The sequence below is a fragment of the Falco cherrug genome, chromosome 4 (genome assembly GCF_023634085.1).
Source record: "Falco cherrug isolate bFalChe1 chromosome 4, bFalChe1.pri, whole genome shotgun sequence".
NCBI lineage: Eukaryota > Metazoa > Chordata > Aves > Falconiformes > Falconidae > Falco > Falco cherrug.
The window spans coordinates 44049873-44072984 of NC_073700.1; the positions used below are offsets into that span (position 1 = coordinate 44049873).

Sequence of the window (23112 nt, forward strand, 5' to 3'; positions counted from 1 at the left end):
CCTTCTAGAAAATATAAAGGCTGTACAGAATGCTTTGTTGCTTCATTGCATTAGCAGAAAGTTAAATTTACTTTTCATGTAAACTTGCTTTAAAACCCAAGTATGTAGTACAAGCTTGTTGCAAAACATTTGACAATGAAATCTCTCACAAGTTACAACTAATGGTTTCCTGAAATTCAGGTTGCTAATGTTGTGTATATCCCTGGGTTAAAACTCTACGTGTGCCCACCTATGCATGTGTAAGAAAATCAATCTGTGATCCATTGTATAATAATAAAAATTGTAAAACGGGTGGCATGGAGTTGGAACATGCCTTCCATCACAGAGTTAACATGCTTAGAATTAGGAGGATGTGAACTACAGCCCTGTGTCTGAGAGCTTTCATTTCTAAGTCACTGTCTGTCTGTTGGATGAGAGCTATGTCTGAGGTTTGTGTAGTGCCCCAGGATGTTTTGGGGGTGATCTCAGATGTGTCAAATTTGTAAGTGGAGTGCTGGGGCATGTGTTGTCCTTCTGTGAGCAGCTAATTACTTTCATAGGGGTTCTGGTGCAAGCAGCAATAACTTCTGAATCAAGTATTTTCATTTGATAATGCCTTAGTATTATCACGAGAGTTCAATGACTGTATGGTTAGCTAAAAAGAGTAACTTGCACAAAAATAGTCTATACAACAGTGGAGTTCTTGGTGGCTTTAACTTTAGAGAAGATGTTCCACTTTTGAAAGTTTCCAATACCTACTGAGTTTATTAAAAAAACCCAAAACTTGTTGCGAAGCAGTTTGCATTTCTTGCCTTGATCACTTGTAAGAGACATGCATGAACACGCCCTGATACTGTTGTGCTAATTTTCTTCTATCCTTCATCTTCCCTCACAATTTGCACCAACTTATGGCTTGCTGAAATAACCATAAATCACGTGTATTTTTTTTTCTTAAATTATCTTTAATATTTTAACAGGAAAAGTAGAGGTATCAAACAAAAGCAGATCATTCCCAAGGTAAAGCTATTCAGTAAATTCAGATTCTCTTGGTTTGTTTGGGGTTTTTTTTGCACTGTGAACATTCATTTTGATTAGCAGATCTTACTTCAGAAAATACTGTTTCATAGTGTAGGAAAGTTATCGTTTATCCTCTAAAACTTCCTTTTTTGACAACCTAAAGGATGGGTAAATGTTCACCTTTATAAGAATTGCCAAACAGGGCAAAAATTCTGAATTGGCATCTGTTCATGGCATCTCTAGTCTAATTAAATACATAAAGCCATTGCTAATCAAGTCATGGAAGGCAAACACAGTGATTGTGTAATTCACCTTGTTCACCTTACACTCTTGGAATGGGGCAGTGGAAAAGCTTCACTCTTTAGAAGATGCTTTAATCTGAAATAGAAATAATCATGAAGTGTAATATGTCCTTGAATGTGGAGCTCTAGGTAGTTGGTTTTGTTCTTACTCATTTTGATGCAGACAGAAATATTTCCCCTTCAGTTAAGAGACTTGCACTTCGTTGATTATAAAAACTTTCTTCTAGAACTTACTGGATTCCAAATCTCTGAAGCTCATAGTAAGCATGACTCTACATGATCGAACTACAAAATCCCTGTTGCACTTACACAAAAAGAAGAAACCACCTAGCATAAGCGCTCAGTTCCAGGTAGGTGACTGATGTGGTGGTGTACACCTCTGGGTGCACCCTAACCTCATGGGAACAGACCTTCCTGGTCTGATCTAGGCTGATCTTGCTGTAAAACAAAGTGGTTCTTATGCTTGGGATTTGACTGAAGTAGGGCTTATTACTTGATTAAAGTTAGGCTGCATTTAGAGACTACCCTTATGCTATGAAATGTGTTAGTTCTCTGTGCCAATCAGCCTAATCTTTTTGTGCAAATCTAGTGCTACTGTTACAGCATTTGCAAACCCCACTTTTTGTTACCTTGAGAAAAGGTAAAAACAAATACAGGGATCTGCTATGCAGTATGGGAGAAACTTACTTCTGAGGAAGAAGCTGTACTGCTGTCAAATGCAACTCAAAATGCTCTTGTCTGTAGAATAAAAATGTCTTTGAATATTTCATTTTAGACTTCACTTAATAAGTTATTGGAGACACTGGGTAAAGCTGAGCCATTTTTCATCCGTTGCATCCGCTCCAATGCTGAGAAGGTAAGACTGCCTTAAGCGTTGAGCTGAACTGACTGCTGAGGATCTAAGTCTTCTGACCCTGTAATAACCCCCTTTCAACTTGTTCACTGTCATTCTGTATGAAAGTGAAAGGTAACTAGGGTGTGAAAACAGAATATGCTTTCTCTACTGGACAGAAATAGGACTCTTCAGACATTTACTAGCTGTTGACTGCTGATCTGTTTCAGAAAGAGATGCTTTTTGATGAAAGCTTGGTGCTTCAACAGTTGAGATACACTGGCATGCTAGAAACTGTGCGAATCAGAAGATCTGGTTACAGTGCCAAATATACATTCCAGGTATGTGAGGAACTGGAGGTGGATTATGTTTTCAGAAATACCTGCTCTTTTTGGACAAACATCCATTGCCTCAGAGTCTTTTGTGTTTCTCTTCATATGAAGTTAATGACTGCTTGTGATGAATTGTAAAAATTCATTGTAGTTTTAACAGAGCCTGCATAGTAACAACTTGTTCTCTAAACTATCGTCTGAGTCATCCACCAGCAAGTTGTTTTACTTGTTGCATGAAGGAAAGCATTGAGTGCTGTGTTGGAAACAAGCAATCAGTGCTGCACATTACTGTCTCCCTATGTGAATTAGCTTTCTGGAAAACTTTTTGTGTGTAGCTTTGTAGATCACATATAGATGATCTTTACTGTTAACCAGAGGCTGAATGAAGCCTACATGTTAGAGAGCAGGGAAAAATATCTCAATTTGGAGTGAGAAATAAATACTTTCAAACCCCTATAGCTTAGATTTCTTAACTAGATTTCTAAAATAAAGTTAAAACTCTAAACTTGTGAGTTGCCTTCTAACTGATCTCTTGCTTTCTCTGCTTTTCACAGGAATTCATAGACCAGTTTCAGGTGTTACTGTCCAAAAATGCCAGAGCCTCTAAGGAAGATATCTGTGTTTATTTGAATAAACTAAAACTGGATGAAAACTACTATCAAATAGGGAAGACCAAGGTCTGTGAAACTTTCCATAAGCCAGTAAGAAATACTGAAGTACACTGCAAAACTTGGTGCAGGTCATTTACAGGTGTTACTCTTTTCTGCATTTGGTATTTAAAGTACCTGTTTTAATTCTTGCAAGTGTTGACACATACATCAGTAATTGCCTTCTTGGTTTTGATGCAGCCTGTCATCTTGCAATACAGTACAATTCTGTGTTACATGGATATTACTTTTGGGAAATTGTTGCTGTTGGCATTTGTCAAACAGGTCAATGTTTTCATTTTAGAAAGGTTTGTGTGTTTTAGAATCCAAACACTGAAATTTGGTAAAACAAAATGACTTCTACTTTTTGGGCGTGCTGTCAGCTAATAAGGTTTGGTTCAGTAATGAGCATTACCGTTCTCATATTTTTAGCTTGTGGAGATACCTCCAGTGGAGGCTGAAAGGCTCCTATTAACTGTTTACTGATGAGCTTCTCTTTAACTGAGCAGGTTTTTATGAAAGAGGCTGAACGGCAGATACTACAGGATACACTACACAAAGAAGTGATCAGGAAAATCATTCTCCTTCAGAGCTGGCTCAGGATGGTTTTAGAAAGGAGACGCTTTCTCAGAACACGGCAGGCAGCCATTGTTTTACAGGTATCTTGAGAATTGCCAATCTTCTTTTCCTAACAAGCAAACCCTCTCAAATAACACTCCCCACCTTCAAGTACTTTAGAACCTTACTGTAGAAATCTCCCTTCTTAGGCTTGCTGGCGTTCCCGTTGTGTTAGGATGGCACTGCAGAGGAATAATGCTGCCGTTTATATTCAGTCAGCATGGCGAGGATACAGGGAGAGAAAATGCTACCTTCAGCAGAAGAGGAGGATTTATCTCCTGCAAGCCGTGGTCAGAGGCCATCTACAGCGTAAGAGGTAAAGGAAGAGGAGCAATATGATAGGAAAACATGCGTTTTAACCACTTGGCTGCTTGGCTTCACCTGCCGGGCTCAGTTTCTGTGGGATATGTTGACTTAGTAAACAACTTAAAGACAGTTATTACCATGTGATACTGCAGTCAGTACCACATGGCTAGTGGTGTGTGGAAACTAGTTAAGCATTTAGTACTTGAGCATTATTCAGCTGAGCTGCACTGATGCATGCCAGTCCTAATAAGACTTCCATGCAGTCATTCTGGGACTATAGGTGTGTTTGTATTCCTGTTTAGGCTGCATTTAAAGAATTGGGGAATTTTCTTGATTGCTGGACATTAAATATTTGTGTTTTCATCTTACAAATTCTTAACAGATTTCAGAAAATGACTGTAGAAAAGCAGAAAGCTGAAGAAAAGCAGAGAGAAATGCAGGAAGGTCAAGACAGAGAGAATGATATGAGCAAGGATGAGCGCAGTGAACCAGGAACAGATCAGTTGCCTGTGAAACATCAGTCAGAGCTGGATCGAGCTGTTGGGGGCGGAGATCGAACTCCGAATGAGCAAACTGAAAACCTGAGCTCATCTGAAAAAGCCACTTTACCCCAGAAGAACGTGACAGAGGGCTCCGAGAAAGTAGCGAACAGCCGGGAGAAACGTGAATCTCGCCGGCAGAGGGGGCTGGAACATAATGAGTTACAGAATAAGCATGTCCTGTTTTCTTTGGAAGGACCATCTTTACTGTGCCATGAGGAACAAACCTCTTCTGAAGAGGCCCTGGAAGCTGTTCCAGAGCCAAAGAAATCCATAGCACAAGACACTGTCCTTCAAGGAAGCAGTGAGGGAGAGAAAAGTCCAAGTGAAGAAAAAGCCCTTTCAGACATGCCACTATCAAGCAAGATAAAAGAAAGTAGTTCTATTCCTGAGCAACCACCTGTATCAGAAATAGGTGATAAGGCAGCTGATAGAATGAAAACACAAGGGAATCAAAATAACCAGATAAAAGGCAGCCAAAGCTTCACCTGCCCTGAAAGGCCAACAAATCTTGCACTGAATCTTTGTAATACGCTATTTGCTGCCGGGAGATTTCAAACTCCAGCTGAAGGCTGGGCAGATAAAAACAGACATCTTGTTCAGAAGGCAACCAAAGATCTGGATAGTCCTACTTCTTCCCCAATCCAGAGATATGTGGATGACCCGGGAAAGCTCAAGTACAAGAGAGAGAAGTGGAAAGGAAAGAGACAATCTGATGCCAGTCAGAATGATATGCTGAGTCAATCTTTGGATGAAAGAACACGTGCGGATAAGTCTCCTCAGGATCAGCTAGAGTAAGGGCAGCTTCCTAATTATTTTTACTTTTTCAGAGGACAGGTATCTGTAATACTTAAAAATAGATGGAGGACTCCTAGGAGGCTGTACATCTGGCATGAGAGGGAAAAACAGAGCTATGACCAACTGCTGCTTTTTCTTGGCTCCCTGTCCTGCAGTTAAATCTGTATGGGTAGAATATTTTCAGAAGCTAACAAAAGCTACAAAGCCTGCCTTGCTGAATTAAAACAGAGTGTCAGGGCTTTAGTTAAAGTAGTGTCTGGAGTTTATTTTCATTTGTCTTTTTCCATTGAAAACAAGGTCTTAGTGACTTGCAGTTTACAAGCAGTATCCCTCTGATATGGCCAGAAATCTGACATACCGATTTTATTTTTATTTTTTTTTTCACTTCTCCAGTACATCTTGCATTTAAAAGTGAGTTGCAAGAGTTGATTAGGATTCTGTCTTGATTGTGACATTGATATGTAGGTTATTTAAAAGGTGTCAAATATTAAGAGGCTACAGACTTCTATAAAATATATATTCTAAAACTAATCTTGTGAAATTGCAGAAAGAAGGGGAGTTCATCTTCATTAAATGATCTCTCAATGCTGGCCCAGTCTGTTGCCGTGAATCAGGTACTGGTGCTATTGTGCATATTTATACTTAATTATTCTTGTTTATTAAAGATTTGTGAGTAATTGGCTATAGTGTGTTCTGTATGCCAGTGTTCCTTTCAGGTTGATTTTTTTTTTGGCTTGAAATCCATGTTAAAAAGTCATTAGCAAATATACAATAATTTGAAAACTTAATTTTTAATAAATGGATCCTTGATCAAAGCATTAAATATACTTGGATCTTACATTAGTAAGCTAATATCTATTGGGTAAAATGTTTTGTCTGATAAAGCAAACTTTTTTCACCATTCTAGTTTTTTAAAGCCAATTTAGAAGAATCTGTTTCACTCAATATGTAGTTTTTTAACGACTCCTCTCTACTGTAGCAATCACCAGATACGGTAGAAGAAGAAAAAGGCAAGAAATATCCTGTGCAAAAGAAGCCCAGTGACTTCTTACCTACCTCGGATGCAGTTGTTTCCATGCAGCCAGCAAGTCAGCAAGTAGATGCCAAGTACGTATCATCTGTGTGACTGGCCTGCCTTTAAGAAAATGAAAAGGAGATTTTTCCACTGGTACTTGAATTGGGCATCTTGAGACTGTGATTGTAGAGACACACATGTTGGCATCAGTTATGAGTGGCTGTGTTGCTGCTTCGTGTTGATGTGAGCATGATATCTGACCCTGCTGAGGAACAGATTCTCTGCTTCTTGCATAACCCTTGTCTTTGAACTGGTTCTTTTTAACCTAAGAACCACCATACAGCTCAGGTCAAAGGTTCATGTTGTGTACTGTCATCCACACTGAGAAATAAGACACCAAGAAAAAACCTTAAGAACCCAGCAAGCAAGTAATGCTGTTTCCCTGGCCTGCGACTCCAGCTTCTGGCGTTCTGCAGCTCAGGGACTTCCAAAGCCAGAAATGATGTCTTGGATATGAGAGGTGTTGACTCTGTGTATATTGAGGGGTAGTGCTCTAGTCTAGTACATATCAGAATGTCCAGGTGTACTTTCAGACTCTTCCCTTTTTTGTGCTGCACAGTGTTTCTGCAGGCTGGAACTTAAAGTAAATATGCACAATAGAGGTTTAATCCTGTTGTGGGTCATTGTTAAAAGAGGCTTTTCTTGTAGTAGAGCCAGTTTTCATTACTAATGGGACAAACCTGTATCTGCTTTTGGGTTCAGGTCTGCTTTTAAAAGTCCTTTGCGTAGACTTTTGGGGAAAAAGCCAGACAAGAAAATTCCAAAGGAGAGTCCTGATGTGATTGATGAAGCAGAAGGCCTTTCCCTTGTATCTTGTGTCCTCTTCCCAGAAACAGGAGGAACCCAGAAAGTATCAGAAGGTGAGTTTCTGTGACTTAATCTTCAGCTTGCTAATGTAATCTTTCTGTGATGTTTTGCATGGCTACTGAGGGAACAAATACTGTAGAATTCAGTCGTCCTGTTTTACTGTAAAAATTAATTTCTTTCCCAGCTGCTTCTGGACAGCCAAGTCGCCTCCAGGCAGGGGAGCGCCACATGAAAGAGAGCAGTAAAATGAAGAAGAACCGTACTATAAAGATCAGCAAGATCTCAAGTGTGTCTCAGAATTGGCGAGCTTCCATGGTCCGTGAGATTGCAAATGCCAATGAACTGAAACATCTTGATGAGTTCCTTCTAAACAAGGTAAAAGGCACTCAACTATGCTAAAATTCAAGTCTGTGTTCACTGTGTGGAGTTTTAAAGACTACTTTTTTTAGGTGCAAGTTTACATTATGATTTAAAGCAAAGGGGAATTGATATCTTGACTGAATTAGGTCTGTATTAAGGCCCTTCTTCCTTCCTTTGTCTCTGAATGTGTTATATTAAATCAAATATTCATGGCGTTAGTGTTACTTCTCCATTTGTTTACAAACAAGTGGGCCGCAGAAGTTGTTTTTCTTAGAAAAAGTATGAGTTGTTAAGGAAATAGTTCTCTAGAGAACTAACAGCCTGACTCTCCTATTTTGTATCATCATCACAGTGCGTTAAGGAACGTTGTTTTAAATAATTGGAATGGTCATAGATGACTAAGCTCAGCAACTGAAGCTTTAACATGGGTTGGATGTTCTTGTTTTAATGAAAGTTAACACAGATGGATTTGCCTTCTAGATCAATGACTTACGCTCCCAGAAGTCTGGTGTTGAATGCTTGTTTTTTGAAGCCACGGAGAAGTTTAGAGGAAACATCAAGACCATGTATTCTGCTCCAGTAAGTCGTAACTCTAAAAGTGAAAAGTTGGTAGGTGATAAGTTGAGTGTGTGTTTAAATGCTTGACCTACACTCCTTAACAAAGCAATTTAGCAATTCTTAGCATAGAATTTAAAGCTGAATGTTAGACTTGAAAGAGAACATTTTACAGTTCCGCTGTAATCTTAACCAGACTGTTTTGTTCATTTTTCTCATTCACTTAGCTGTAACGTGTTTTTAGAAACGGATACATTTTGCTGTCTTCAGCCTCTTAATGTTGCTGTGCTTAAACCCAGAGAGGTGCCAATAGCTTTTACAATATTCTTCCGACACTGCCTTGTCTCAGCCAAATACCCTTCTACAGTAGGGAAGTGTGCTAGCTTGTTTCTGTCTTCGGCTGTTATCTTTTACTTTAATCATGAGCATGCTTTCTCACCTCTGAACTTAAGCACATAAAAATATGAAACTGTCTCGGTGGTATCCAAAAAGACTGTCTTCTGAGTAATATTTTTTCATTGTCTAGAATGGGCAAATCCATGTTGGCTACAAAGACCTGGTGGAAAATTACCAGCTTTTAGTTACAAATCTGGCCAAAAAAGGGGAAGAGAAAGAAGTCAAGCTGGTTTTGAATCTTTTCCAGTCCCTTCTGGATGAATTCATCAGAGGATATACAAAAAAAGAGGAATCTGAGCAGCCCAAGGTATAAAACTTTAGTCTGTTACTGGCTTATGGGATGATTAAACAATGTTACTCTCATAAGAAACCTGTGTTACCTCAGAAACCTTTTCCATAGGGTTCTTCATTATTTGTAAAACACTTCTGATGCACAAATCATGCATGTAACAAATTCTGAATGCTGGTACACCTTTTTGGAATTGTTCATTATTTAACTCACTCGATATTTTCAGAATCTTAAACGTTTGTGCATTTTCTCTGAAGGTTTTAGAGATGGAATTGCTTTATCGTCAGGCAGTGAGCTCAGCTGATTTTTAGGAAGTTGACAGAGCTCAGACAACCCTTGTTGTACCAAGCTGAAGCTGCAGTATAGTGTCTCAAATGTCTGGAGGTGAAGAAGAGTCTGGGAAACTGAGTAGGGGAAAAAAAAAAAAGGCAATGGAATGTCTGAATTGCAGAGACTAATGCCAGTTTTGTATTCCACTGCAGCAAACCAAAGCCCGGAAGAAGAAACGAAAACAAGATTGTGCAGTAAGTACTTCTTTCTTGTAATAATCTAAGTCCTCAGCTGCACTCACAAGAACACAGAGAAAAACACTCTTGACAGAGCTTGACTTTTATACTGAAGTTCCATTTTATTTTGCATGGTAAATCACTTAACTCTTTTATGAAGATATGACACAATATAAAACTTTTCCATCAATCAAAGATCTTTCTTATGCAGTGATATGTGGTACTTGCTTGTCCATAATATCTTTTAGAACCTAACGGTGCTCTCAATTACAAGACTGTTTAAAGGAAAACAACTACTAAATGTTAATAACAAACTAGAGCTAATGTATTGCACTGATGAACTTTAACCAAGGCAGCAAGTCAATTATGAAATGATCCAGCAAACCCAGCGAACTGCCTTAAGATAGGGTGACATTCCATTTCAAGGTCAAAGCCATCAGCTGTAATTGTAAAATAAAAGGGAAAATCTAAGATGGGGTAGATAGTTCTATTCAAAATAATTTTAAAAGGCAAAAAAAGTCCATTAATTTCTTCCTGTCTCCCACCAGATTGAAGAACACAATGGCCATGTATTCACAAACTACCAAGTGAGCATACGGCAATCGTGTGAACACTGCTCATCCTACATCTGGCCCATGGAAAAGGCCTGTCTCTGCAGTGGTAAGTAAAAACACCTCATTCGTGCCACTTAGTTTACAATACGTGCAGATTGCTTGTAACTTTGGCTGGTACAGGTAGGGCTTAGTGAACAGTACGTGCAGCTTGTATAGTAAGTGAATAAAACAAGATACTTGGCATTTTAACATGATTTGGAATGCTTGTAATCATTGCTTCTTTCTCTAGTTTGCAAGTTGACTTGTCACAAGAAATGCATGTCCAAAATCCAGAGCAGTTGTACATCCTGTGGAAAAAAGGTAAGAACTGGAGATCTGGCATGCGGTACTGTGATACCATAAGTGATGCATGCAAAATGCTGCATTTTTTTCCTCAGCAAATGAACAGTGGATGTCCAGGTGCTGAATAAAAATTGCTTGAACAGTTTCCTTTTCTACATATAGGCAGAGGCAAGCCCTGCAGTTGCAGAAGCAGAACACTCTTCTAAAAGAAGTTAACTTGGGAACTCTTTCTTTAAAATGTGTGCTGTGTTGGACAAACTGTTGGAGAAATCCTTCAATGTGTGCCTAAAGTTTCTTTGTTGCTGCAGCTCAGGAAATCTATTTTATGATCAAAGACTTGTAGCAAGCCAGAGTAAAACACTTGGCTTTTGTTTCTGGAAGCATAAGCTATGTAGCATGAAACAATGGAATCTTCTAGCTTGGGAACAGGTATTCACAGTGCTTGACCTGTATGAATTCCAGAATGAACAGGATGCAGAACCACGTCATTTTGGAGTGTGTGTGAGTTCCCTGACCAGTGAGAGAAATTCAGTCCCCATTGTCATGGAGAAGTTGCTGGAGTATGTGGAGATGCACGGTCTCTACACAGAAGGCATTTACAGGAAATCAGGATCAGCAAATCGTATGAAGGAGCTCAAACAGTTGCTGCAAGCAGGTCAGGCAATGTTGTCCACCCTTTTGACTTCCTTGCGTGATACCAGTTTTCCCTGCAATTCTCTTCTACCTGAAAGTATCTGGCACTTATACTAGTGTTTCTTAAAAAACAGCCTTTTGGTGGCCATGCAGGCTGTTAGTATTTTTCTTGGCTGGAAAAAGCTGCTTAGTACATATAAGTTAATATCAGCAGACTTTCTTTTTTTTTGTTGTTCTGAATTGCCACTTGGATTCTGTGAACAGGAGACTTGAGTATTTCTAATCTTACTTCTTTGGGGTCCCATTGTGTACATCAAAGGAATGAACTGCTCTAAAAAAACCATTAATTTTCAGATCCAAATTCAGTGAAACTGGAGAATTACCCTATTCACACGATTACGGGCATCCTTAAGCAATGGCTACGGGAACTACCAGATCCACTAATGACATCTGCACAGTACAATGATTTTCTCAGAGCTGTAGGTAGGTTTTAGAAATGTTTGAAACAATGTTTTTTTTCTTTTAACTCATTATGTCCTTGGGAAAAGAAACTTAAGATGCTCATGCTGGCTAAACAATTTCCTTCCAGTGCACTTACAGCAATGATTTTAGACATTTTACAAAACTCTTTTCAGGGAATTTCTCCTCTAGCTTACTTGACCTTGCTTCAGGATTCCTGGTTTTTGTTGTGTAGCGTAATGTCACTATACAACTGCTCTTTCTAAAAACAGCGAGTGTGGGAATAGTTTTCCTTTCACACACAGTTTTTTCTTCTTGATGTTCTGAACTAGGTCTGGATATGCAGATGTCTCAAATCTTTAGATTCATTTCACTTCAGCGAGATTAAGGCACCCTAAATATCGTTGGAGATCTTGATGTGTCACTTGATGATGGCGAACAGCAGTAGCATCTGAAAAGGCAGGAAAATTGCAGTGCCACAAGGGGTGCTTTAACATCCAGTTGTAACAACTGGTAAATGAAATGACAGTGTGACTTCTAAGAATTTAATCTGTTATCTGTTGCAGACAGTTTGCGACAATGTCGGTACTTTGCACAGTGTTGCACAGCAATTATGATCTTGTGCTTTCTCCCCTTGTGCAGAACTACCAGAAAAACAGGAGCAACTCTGTGCCATTTACAGTGTCCTTGAACAGCTTCCACAAGCAAATCATAATACCTTGGAGCGACTCATCTTCCATCTGGTCAAGTAATGAGTTTAATTACTTCATTCAGAGAGAAACTCCCGTGTGACTTTTTTTGAGTCCCTCTTGGAAGCTTTCTAAAATCTTTTGAGCATCAGTGTAGGGAGTGCTGGTTTAGAAATTAAAGAATTTAAGTCGACAATTGTGCTTAAAGAACAGACAGGTGCTTACTTCTACTGTCTGGTGAATTTCTATCAAATCAGGTAAGAACAACTTGAAGACAAGGTCGATCTGAAAGACTTGGCGAGTCATCTGAGCACCATGATTGATACAGATGGGTACACAGTGAGCTGAGGATGTTGGCATACTTGGTAGGGACTGTGTAAGGATTATATATGCTTATATGTATGCCAGTCTTAGGAGCAGGGATAAATGGTACTAGTAAAGGGATTGCCCTTATCCAAGGAACTTGAGAATTTTTCAAATGCCTCTCTGAACATAGGGAGAAGGGATTTTTAAAGAGAAGGTGCTGAATCACCAGACATACTTTGAGAGGCTACCAAACTAGCTTAACCCTGGGTGCCTTCTTGTTTCTTTTTCTGATGCATGAACCTTTGTCTACTTAGTAGGTGTGAAATAACTTCAGAACTTCTTTAGACTGCTATACATACTTAGTACCCTAGAAGCATCCGTACATGCTATTTGGGAACTGTCAAAAGTTTAATCACATTGCTTGTATTCTAACAAGGCTTGCCTAAAATCCTTTTTTTTTTCCTTTGCCCCCCTCAACATTGAATTTCAGAGTGGCTTTGATAGAAGATGTCAATCGTATGTCACCCAATGCCTTGGCCATTGTTTTTGCTCCATGCCTCTTGCGTTGTCCTGATACCTCTGACCCTTTAACAAGCATGAAGGATGTTTCAAAAACAACCATGTAAGTTTTAGCAGTCTGCTGCAAAGTACTACTTTGAAATACGGTGGAAGGCCAGTACTGCTGCCTGCATTTGTTACAACCTTACTCATATCCAGCTGAGAAACTGAGGGATAAGAATTGCTAAATGCTAGCTCAGCTAGTGTTGCCAATTTATGGGCCCTTCTCTGAGTTGTTCCACGTGTCTCAGGTTTACAAAGCATAAAGTAGGATGACTTAAGTCTTAAATATCGGGTTTGTATTTTAAGTCAAGACAATTTTGGTGGGATTGCACGCTAATCATATACATTTTGCTGAGGCACAAGCCATAATAAACGGTAGGATATAGAATTCAACTGTCTCCTGCATACTTGGAAACCCCTGATAACTACTTCTTCATTGTTCCTTGAAGAAGCTTCTGTCCTTGATCCTCTTTGTTCTCCTGATCCTCCAGCAGCTCGGACTCTCTGAATGCCCCTCGCCATCCTCACTACATGGCTGGCCTTGCATCTACCTCCAATGCAGAGTTTGAAAAATGACAGCTTTTGGTAACTTCTTACTGACCCATGGGGCCATAGAGGTGGAAAAGGGTAGTTGCAGGCTTGTTCTGTGTCTGCCAGTCTGTGCCAGCGCAGGGAAGACAGGTAGAAGATGCAGAAGCAGTTAGCAGCCACGGTAACGTCTGTTTGCTTACCACTGTTGTGTACAGTCAGTGTGAGAGGCTCTGGGGTTATCCCAGGAAGAACATGTGCCATTACCTTTAACACTCTGTCCTGTTTTGCTTGCTGTATTGGACTGTTCACCCTGTTACCAGGCAGTGCTACTCCTTTTAAGGCATCATTGGGACATTTTGATCACAGGCCATCCGCATGTGTGCGTGGCAAACATCCCCAAACCTGGAGAGGCACCTCATCCCACCATGGTTGTCTCCAAGACTTTTATAGTATGAGGCTGCTCAATAAACTCTTGCCCTTTTGTCCAGGTGTGTAGAGATGCTCATAAAAGAACAGATAAGGAAGTACAAGATAAAAATGGATGAAATAAATCAGCTGGAAGCAGCTGAGAGCATCGCTTTTCGACGACTCTCATTGCTTCAGCAGAATACGGTAAGTGTTGAAATAAACCACAGAAACACACCATCCAGCAGAAAGCATCCCACCAGTTTCTTGGGAAGGGATGTGCAACTTACTTATCCTGTCCATCCCATTCTGTAAGTGAAAGATCAGTTGCACAATAAGAAGAAAAGGGATTTGGGCTTGCCCAAAGCTGTAGGTAGGAGGTAAATAATATACAGCTGCACTGGAGTCTGATAAATGTAGAGCTCAGGAGTGGGGATCTGCTCTTGTAGTGGTCAAAATCTATTCCCTTATAATTCAATCAGCAGAACAAAGATTGCTGAGTCTTTTACAAGGCAAAGGAGTTCCTTCACTCCAGAGATGGATGGTGGGCAAAAATACGCTGCATTCTATTAGGGCAAATACACTTTTTCTTTTGTGTTTCTTGTACCAATTAAAACAAACCAAACTGTTTGAAGCGACATATAGTGAATTTGGTCTTCATCTCTCTCTAGCTCTGGCCTGTAAAACTTGGGTTTTCTTCCCCTTATGAGGGGATGCTGGTACGTACACTGCCTGCGTTAAGAATGCATGGGGTTTTTTTCTTACAGTACTATTGCATGACTAAAATACTTACTATGTGTATTGTAACTTGGTTTTAAATATTCTTTTCAACAATCGAGACTGCATGTGTTGATGCAACTTTCTCCCCAGACTGCATGCAGGGCTGCTGACCTGTCATGACTCTGGTATTTTATAGACATTCTGAATGTAACTTGTACTGAAAATAATATATATTAATATATAATTATATATATATAATATTACTCATAAGTGACTACTAAAACTGAGCTGAGGCTGGCAAATCAAATTACCGTGCTTCAAAAAAGGTAACAAAATACCAGAAATCAGGTGAATAGAAAAATTTATATTACTTTTTTGAAACATCTGTACGGGTAACTAACAACTCTTCATCAATTCTGTCAGCCTTTCATTTGAATTATTCATTTGTCTTCCACCTTGCCAGACAGTCAAGATTTGTATAGCTGCTTATGACTGAGAAGTGTTTCACACAAATTCGTCTTGCAGAGTAAAAGCTCACAGGTCAAAGGAAATGATAGTGGCAACTCAGAACTGGACTTGCTGCATGAGGAAGAGGAAGTTTCTGAAGCCGATAATCGGGAAAAGGAGATTCTCATTGATCGCATACAGTCAATAAAAGAAGAAAAGTAAGTCACCCTTTATTTCTGTAGGTCATGCCCTTTGCAGTTGGAGGTAACACAGATAATAAAGCAGTATATGTTTTGTCTAGAATGGTCCAGTTAATTCTGTTCTATAGACCTTTATGGAGGTGAAAAGGGAAATACAAAGGATTAGCTGAGAGAAAATACCGTGAGAATTAATATTTAATGACTACTTGCAGGAAGGCTTACCCCTGAATACAAGCTGCATGAAGTTGCTCTTATCAGAGGCATTGTCCTTCTAGAGTGCTACAATCTCTGTTTTGATGCAGGGAAGATATAACTTACCGGTTACCTGAGCTTGATCAGCGAGGCTCTGATGAGGAAAATGTAGACTCCGAGACCTCGGCAAGCACAGAGAGCCTGCTTGAAGATAGAACAGGACGGGTGGATACCGAAGGTCAGTACTAAGGTAGTATGTGTTTTTTTTTATTATTCTACATCTTTCATTGCATACAGCCAGGTGACCAGATGTTATCTGGCCATAGTTACTTGTATCAAGATACAGTTTTATGCGTGCTTTCAGTATCTAAGTATCTTGTTTCTTTAAAGCAATTATTGGATTACACTGCCGTGCTCAGAACTCCAGTATGTCTGCCAAAGACATTTGCAAAGTGCCTTCTCTTTTGCAAACCTCTTCAAATTCTTCCTCTGCATCCCTGGCTTCAAGACACAGATCATCTTTAACACTGCCCAAGATTAAAGTGCCCCGTCGAACTCCAGTGATGCCAACAGCAAATATAAAACTTCCTCCTGGGATTTTCAAATGTACAGAATCCCAGGGCAGGATTTCAGCTAACAAAGAGTCACCAGTAATGGTGAGACAAAGGGAGCAGCCAGCAAGGCGAACTGATAAAATCCACTCTGTATACATTGCACAAGGGTCTGCCACGGTCCATGCTCAGGAACTCTTGGATGAGTACAAACCAACAGCAAAAGTAAAACGGAGGTTTTCGGACCCTTACTCTCACATTCCCTGTGTAGAGAAGTGAAATACTTAGCTGTCTGGACTTTTTTTTTAAGTTGACTGCAACTTTGGCTTTAACCCTTTGAAGGCTGTGAACTTAATTCACATTCTTTTAAGTGGCTGCAGGGAAGACAGCCTGGACATGTACTGTACTGTAAGGGTTAAGCAGAGTTGTCTAAAGCAAATATTCTTCACTTTAAATTAAAACCCTGCAAAGAAAGTAGAACGTAAAACTGATGTTGAGTAAAATACATGTGTTGAGTGTACAGGGAAACATCCCCTGATTCTGCTACCCGGGCCTTTTTCCATTTGCCTTTACAATGGACTCTAACAGTGAGTTTGGATCAGTGTGTTGCCTTAATTTTTTATTTTTTTTATGACAGTTTTCTTTGTGGTTTACAAAACTGTTAATGTAATAGCCTTAACTGAGACCAAAATATATTAAAAATGTTTATTAATACATTGCACTTTTAAAAAATACACGTGTTGGTTTCTAAACATCTGTTTTGTCTAATGAACGGTTTCTTCCGAAGGAAACCTTTAATCTGAATTGCATTATCATTGTGAGTACTTGACAAACCATTGGGAAAGCACGAAGGGCAAGCCCCTGGTGTTCCTCCGAGTATTTTGATGCCCTTGGAGCAAACGAGCAGCTCAGCACGCAGCCACAGTGCAGGACCCTGGCACGGTGCGGAGCCGCCTCATCCTCCCCACGCTTCACCCCGTGCGGCACAACCCCAGAGGACCAGATGCGATCTGGCATCAAAGGTTTGGAAGCAGCAGGCGGTGCACAGCAGCCCTTCGGAGCTGCTCGGGCATCCCGGGTCCGTCGGCCTTGCGTCATGCTGAAGCGAAGGCAGAGCACAGTTCGGGCGCTGCTGCCTCCATGGCTGTGGCTGTGCCACCGCGGCACGGCCGCAGTGGCCCAGAGCAGCAGCCGGCTGTGAGGGTTGGGTTGGGTTTAGGGTGGTGATGGTTTTAAATAAAGCGGCGGTCAGAGCACCGCGCTAGAGGCCGGCCGGCCCGCCCCGCGCCTCCCGCCCCGCCCCAAGATGGCGCCCGCCGCCCTGCCGGAAGTGGCCTTGAGGCGGCTTCCGCTGGCGCCCGGCCGCCATGGCGGCGACGCGGCTGGAGCTCAACCTGATGCGGCTTTTGAGCAGGTGCGAGGCGCTGGCGGCCGAGCGGCGGGACCGCGAGGAGTGGCGGCTGGAGAAGGTGAGGCCCGGCCCAGCTTTCCGCACCGCGGGAGCTTCCTGACTCTCTGGCCCCGCAGCAGCGCGGTGGGGCTGCTGGGAGCACACTGAGGGCAGCGAGTGCTGTGCAGCGTTAAAACCACAGCCTGCCGCTCAGCCATGCAGAACCCCCTGCCAGACGAAGCTTTTGCTTAATACTGTCGTTTAAAGGCTTTTTTCTCCTCAGTATGTGGCCGCTCTGGAAGACATGCTCCGAGAGCTGAACAAGCAAGCCAGGTGAGTCGCTCCAAAGTCCGATGGCAGGCAGGTACCTTGGGGTTTCCTTCACCTTATACTTGCAAGACAGACGGAGCCCGCAGACACCGCAGCAGCACCTACACTTCCCTGTGGGAATACCAGGCGGTGAGGGAGAAACTGTGCCCGCCAAGAGCTGCCACGCTGCACTGGCCTGGCATCACCCCGGCCCTGCGTGGGCCTGTGCCCGGCTGCCAGGGAAATGGGGCATCCAGGGAGCTGCAAGTATGTCCCTAGCCCGGGGCTACTTCTCTTAAGAAGAACTATGCATTAGGGTTCTTTTTATTTTATTTTATTAGTCACTTAAGTCACTTGAGCAATAGAAAATACTGATAACTTCTGGTTTTCATATTCTTCCTCTTCAATTCCAATAGCAAGCCAGCCCCAGAACTGCTGAATGAATACTCTCGCAAAGTGGACTTCCTAAAGGGGCTTCTAGAGGCTGAAAAATTGGTAAGATCTGTTAGTTCAGCTTGAAAAGACTTAAGTGTTCTATGCTTATGTTCACCTTATTGTCTGGTTCCTATGTTTGCCTTTATGTCTCAAAGTAACACTTGTGAAAATCTTATCAGGCAGTCTGTGTAAAAACATGAATAAATGTATAGGGGTTTGGATGTTTTTTTAAAAGGGGGTATTGTATGAAATCTGAAACTTCTGCTATTGGAAAGCAAAGTACGTCTTCCCTGCATACTTCTCACTTCTTGGATGTGTGAGATAGAGGGGCAGGTCCTGTCCTTTAGGCCCGATGCCCCTTCTGGATGGTACCATGTGTGTCTGGGGAGCTGTGAGATGCCAATAAGCTGTACTGCAATTACTGCAGGTGCAGTCAGTGCTGCTGATCAGACAGATTTCACTGTTCTATGGGAAGCAGCTACAGAAGGGCTCCCTGCATCCTTGGTGTCACACACCCCAGTGACCACACGCTGCAGAATGTGATATTCATGACTTGTTTCATCCTGCTCACAGTCTTCATCAACTGAAAAGGCTCTGGCCAATCAGTTCTTGGCCCCTGGACGTACCCCTACAACAACCAAAGAGAGAACCCCAGCTACTAAAACAGTTCATCTGCAGACAAAGGCTCGTTGCACAGGCAAGATGAGGAGTGAGCTGCTTGGTACAGTATGTTTTGGTGCTGCTGCTTTTTACTGCTACTTTATATATTGTCTCCGATTGCATTCAGTTGCCTTTGGTGGCTGTGCCTCAGGCTGGGGGTGGAGGGGTGTGTGTCAGCTTTTCTGATTTGGATAGTCTGCTGGACACAGGCACTATGCTAGACCTTGGAGGACTGGCTTTTATCACTGGCCCTTTGTAATTCTCTTTTTGTTTTGTTTTGTTTCGCTTTCTGCCTCCCAGGACCCCTTGACTATCGATGGTAAGTTTAATCTGTTGTTTAATTTTAGTTAACCTGAGTCTTACAAGGGAGAGAAAGAGGAATGTCAGGTATTAGAGATTGGCCAAAGTGTGCTTTTAATTTAGTGGCTCACTTCTTTTCAAGATAGACAATTTTAAAAACAAACAAAACCAAAAACCTGAACAGATAACACTTAGCTTTCATCAGTATGGTAGCAGGGACTTTCAGGAATCTGTTTTTCTAGAATTTGTACAGAAACAGACGTTATAGAATTAACAAGGACAATTTACCTTTGTTGTTAGTCCTGTTCTGAGCAAATCATGTGATTTTTAGGCGCTTAGAGTCGGCGTTCTTCAATTCCCCTTTAAATATACAGCTGTGTTATTCGTGTAGGGAACTGGTAGGAATTAATTTGCGGTTTCCATAGCTACTGTTACAGTGGCTGGAGCTAGGCCAATCTGATGTGTCCTGAAAGAGAGTGCCAAGACACACAGGCTTAAACCATGCCCTTGGGGATATGATTAATCTCTGGGTTTGTTTTCTCTCAACCATACTTTTGATGTTATGTGTTGTCTTTTCCCTGTGGAAAGTAAGTAGGCATTAGAAATCCATATTCCCTGGGGTAGAGGACCAGGTAGCATTTGGACATCTGAAAATCCCTTCTAGAAATCTTATTTCTTCAGCCTATGACTGCACAGGAATTTATAACGTGCTATAAAACACAAATGTAACTTTTTTTTTTTGTCTTCCAGATTATGAGGACTTAAACATAAGGAAGCGAAAGTAAGTAAAAATTTCTCGTTCTGATGCTTAAGTGTTTGGGAATTACTTTCCCAAGAACCTTTAAATCACAAATGTACTTCATCTAGAAGTACCAGCAACCTGCTGGTAGAAACTAAAATATGATGACTTCTTGTTGTTTTGTCAGAGTTGTAGAGTTCTGGGGAAACCTTGGGAGATAGACCCACAAGGAAGTACAAATACCAGTGGTTTTTTCCTTTATGTTCTTGCAGAGGCCCTGCATCTGATGAGAAGCAGTCAGCCGTCGAGCTGGATGCTGTGTTACAGCACCATCAGGATATGCAGGAGAAGTTAGCTGAAGAAATGCTAAGTCTGGCTCGCAGTCTCAAAAACAACACTCTGGCTGCACAGAATGTGATAAAACAAGATAACCAGGTAGCGCATGTTGAAGTGCTTGCCTCTCAGTTTTGCAACCTAGAAGGTTAAAGTGCCAATGTGTTAAATACTGTATCTATAACTTCAGATTAAACTGGGGAGATGCCTGGAGGCAATACCTGTCTGCTTTTGTAGCACAATTACCTTTTCTCAGTTGGAAAAAATAGCAGTCAGGACTTTTAAACCTGAGTTTGAAACCATTTGTTCTCTTTGTTCCTCAGACACTGTCGCATTCTCTCAGGATGGCAGACCAGAACTTTGAGAAGCTCAAGGATGAATCTGACCGCCTTGAACAGCATGCAAAGAAATCTGTCAACTGGCTTTTATGGATAATGTTAATTGTAGTTTGTTTTATATTCATCAGCATGATTCTTTTTATCAGGATTTTCCCCAAACTAAAATGATTTTTTTTTATTATTATTTATTTAAATTCCCAGAAGTGCGGTTGGAAAGCTCAGCTGGTATGATAACTGTCAGCAGTCTCCTTTTCACCTATCATGTTCTTAAAGAGGCTGTCCAAGGCTTGCCCTTGCATCTCTGTCTTGTGCAATCACTGGATTCAGTGAAGGGTTTCGTGACGAAGGCTTTCTTGGATGCTTGGTTACTTTTTACCTAGTGAATACTGTTGCCTATTGAGGGGAGAACTGGGATAACATGGCAATTTACGCTGAGCTGCTGCTAAGTTCTTTAGCGTATAGGTATACTCCTGTTTCTAATGTGGCTGTGGCAAATGTTAAAATTCCTAAAAGGCGTTTACTTGATGCAAATACAAGTAACAGTTGGAGTCTTACAGTTTTTCCTGTCTTTACAGCTTTACTGCGCTGAACTAGGACCTTGCTGCCAACAGGATATTTAATTACAAAGTTATGTACATACACAGCTGTAGGGTATAGAAAGAGAATGCTGCCATTGAGTTGCTTGCCTGGCTCCGATTCAGAGAGTATCAGCAGGTAAAATTATTCTCAGACTCACATTTTTCCCATATGGGTATTTGAGACTTTGGACTTGGCAGTCTTCTTCATTTTAGACTTACTACAGAAGGGCTGAAGTTGCTTGCTGTTGCAATGTTTGCTTCCTTTTTTTTTTTTTGGTATGCACAAGTGTTCTCACTTGCTCATTGTCTGTTGTTGCTGTTGCATCAAGAAAACACTGTGACCCTGGCACAGCAGAATTGTACAAACAGTACTCTCCATATGGCGTGAACCTCACCTGTGCAAACATCTTTTCACTCTTAAGATGTGGGCAAAGGAAGCTGGTGTCTCCAAGACAGAAATAATTTTTTTAGAAAATTAAAAATTCAGCCTTTACCTTTTGAGACAAATTATTCTGGTCAGGAGTGTGTCAAACTCATATTCCTAAGAGGTCATTACAATAAAGCAGATACAAAATAAACTGGAATGAGTATTTTTTTAAATGCTGCTACTGCTAGAGAGCATGCAGTAAAGCAAGGTTTGTTGTGACAACGTAAAAGCCATTTCAAGTGCTTGTGATAAGCTAAAAACAAGCCATTCTGCATCTGTGCAGTCATTAAGAGGAAGTGAGGAGCAGCAGGTGGCCTTTGCTGAAGAGCCAGAGGGTTCCTCTGCCGTGCCTGTCGCAGCTCGGAGCCACCAGCTGGGTGTGCTAGGCACGTCCGGTGATCGCTGCGGCCCTGGCTGAGAGCAAGGGGCGGGGAGGAGCTCTGTCACAGCAATGGAGTTCTTACAAAAATCTGACTGCTGCTTTGAACGCATCCCAAAGTAGCAGGCTCTTACAGAGTTGTTCTTTGTTCTTTCCCAATCCAGTTGTGTTAATGAAGACAGTTAACTTTTTTTATGTAAAGCATTTTTGTTCATGTAATAGGATGTTTGCAATAGTATGCCATTCACTTACAGATTATCAAATGAGTGATTATACTATGAAATACGGCTTTTTATTCTAGCTGCTACTCTGTGTGATATCCTCATTCTGTTTGAGCAAACTAGTTACCTTGAACTTTATAGAAATGTAGCAATCCATTTATGGGCATTTCTATTTTTCTCAGCAGTTTTTCTTCAACTGTAACATTTGACATCTCACTGTGCTTTGTTAGTGAATGCTGTCACCAAATTATTTTTTAATTCTGATTGGTTACTACTCTCCCTGTGGGCATCTCAGTGCTGAGCTCTTCTCTTAGAGCAGAGGTTGTATGTAGTGCCGGAATGATTTTTGTGATACAACAGTAATTCTTCATCATCAATAATATTTTCCCCTTTATTACTTGAGTTTGGTTTTTTTTTTTTCCAGCTTGCAAAAGACTTGCTGTCATTGCAGCTGAATTTTGCTGTCAGCCATGTGTTGGCTCTGCTTTTTGGCACTTAGAAATTAGAAGTTCAGTTGGAAAGACCTGAAGGGGAACTACTAGTGATAGCTCGCCCACAGGAAAATATCCACCCCTCCAAGACTTAACAGCCATTCCTTTACCAAGAAGCCTGCTAGGAAATCAGTTCAGAAACACATGCTGTTTAGCTGTTGACATTTTGTGAGCGTTTGTTACTTTGAAGGGTAAACTGCCAGAACTGAGACTGAATTCTGTAATTACTAGCACCTTTTGTGATATCTCACATGACTGTTGAGCGCAGTGCCTCCAGTGCTGCACAGAGCTTCTGGTTACCTCTGACCCAGTGGAAGAATGTTACCTTCTGCCCTGGCAAACCCAACGGATTAATTGCCTCAGTGGCCAGCAATCTCCCTGCATGCAATGGCTGTGTTGTCAATTGGCAGTTGCAGTCTTTTGCTTTTCTTGAGTTCCTTTAGTGATTAATAGTCATTCAAAAGCACTTTGGAGATGGGTTCTGGTAGTATTTAGAATAAACAATCACCCAAGGCTTTGTGACATGTCATAGGTGGAGTGACAGTTTTTATTTTTTACTAATTA

General features: G+C 41.1%; 2 protein-coding genes across 13 annotated transcripts in view; both read left to right on the forward strand.

The window, feature by feature from the left end:
• The window catches only part of MYO9B (myosin IXB), a 44924-nt gene extending 28222 nt beyond the window's left edge, over positions 1 to 16702 (forward strand). For 7 of the 12 annotated variants that reach the window (XM_055710398.1, XM_055710397.1, XM_055710404.1 and 4 more), the window contains 26 exons: positions 957 to 996; positions 1526 to 1648; positions 2074 to 2154; positions 2361 to 2471; positions 3017 to 3139; positions 3619 to 3768; positions 3877 to 4043; positions 4416 to 5366; positions 5918 to 5984; positions 6350 to 6477; positions 7148 to 7305; positions 7437 to 7627; positions 8093 to 8191; positions 8694 to 8870; positions 9335 to 9376; positions 9907 to 10018; positions 10202 to 10272; positions 10717 to 10909; positions 11242 to 11370; positions 11989 to 12094; positions 12832 to 12963; positions 13922 to 14045; positions 14510 to 14557; positions 15084 to 15223; positions 15508 to 15635; positions 15788 to 16702. In XM_055710398.1, the coding sequence (XP_055566373.1) occupies positions 957 to 996; positions 1526 to 1648; positions 2074 to 2154; positions 2361 to 2471; positions 3017 to 3139; positions 3619 to 3768; positions 3877 to 4043; positions 4416 to 5366; positions 5918 to 5984; positions 6350 to 6477; positions 7148 to 7305; positions 7437 to 7627; positions 8093 to 8191; positions 8694 to 8870; positions 9335 to 9376; positions 9907 to 10018; positions 10202 to 10272; positions 10717 to 10909; positions 11242 to 11370; positions 11989 to 12094; positions 12832 to 12963; positions 13922 to 14045; positions 14510 to 14557; positions 15084 to 15223; positions 15508 to 15635; positions 15788 to 16227 (4231 nt within the window). In that variant the 3' untranslated portion in view covers positions 16228 to 16702. Of the gene's footprint in view, positions 1 to 956; positions 997 to 1525; positions 1649 to 2073; positions 2155 to 2360; positions 2472 to 3016; positions 3140 to 3618; positions 3769 to 3876; positions 4044 to 4415; positions 5367 to 5917; positions 5985 to 6349; positions 6478 to 7147; positions 7306 to 7436; positions 7628 to 8092; positions 8192 to 8693; positions 8871 to 9334; positions 9377 to 9906; positions 10019 to 10201; positions 10273 to 10716; positions 10910 to 11241; positions 11371 to 11988; positions 12095 to 12831; positions 12964 to 13921; positions 14046 to 14509; positions 14558 to 15021; positions 15224 to 15507; positions 15648 to 15787 lie in introns of those variants that run through there. The other 5 variants (XM_055710405.1, XM_055710403.1, XM_055710406.1 and 2 more) reach the window with 5 other exon arrangements.
• Positions 16703 to 17176: 474 nt separating this feature from the next.
• On the forward strand, positions 17177 to 21608 carry USE1 (unconventional SNARE in the ER 1). Its single transcript, XM_055710418.1, has 8 exons — positions 17177 to 17417; positions 17622 to 17671; positions 18064 to 18142; positions 18656 to 18808; positions 19043 to 19061; positions 19793 to 19823; positions 20054 to 20216; positions 20438 to 21608. Exons 1-8 carry the CDS (start codon positions 17316 to 17318, stop codon positions 20618 to 20620), a joined length of 780 nt encoding a protein of 259 aa, XP_055566393.1. The 5' UTR covers positions 17177 to 17315; the 3' UTR covers positions 20621 to 21608.
• Positions 21609 to 23112: the final 1504 nt, after the last annotated feature.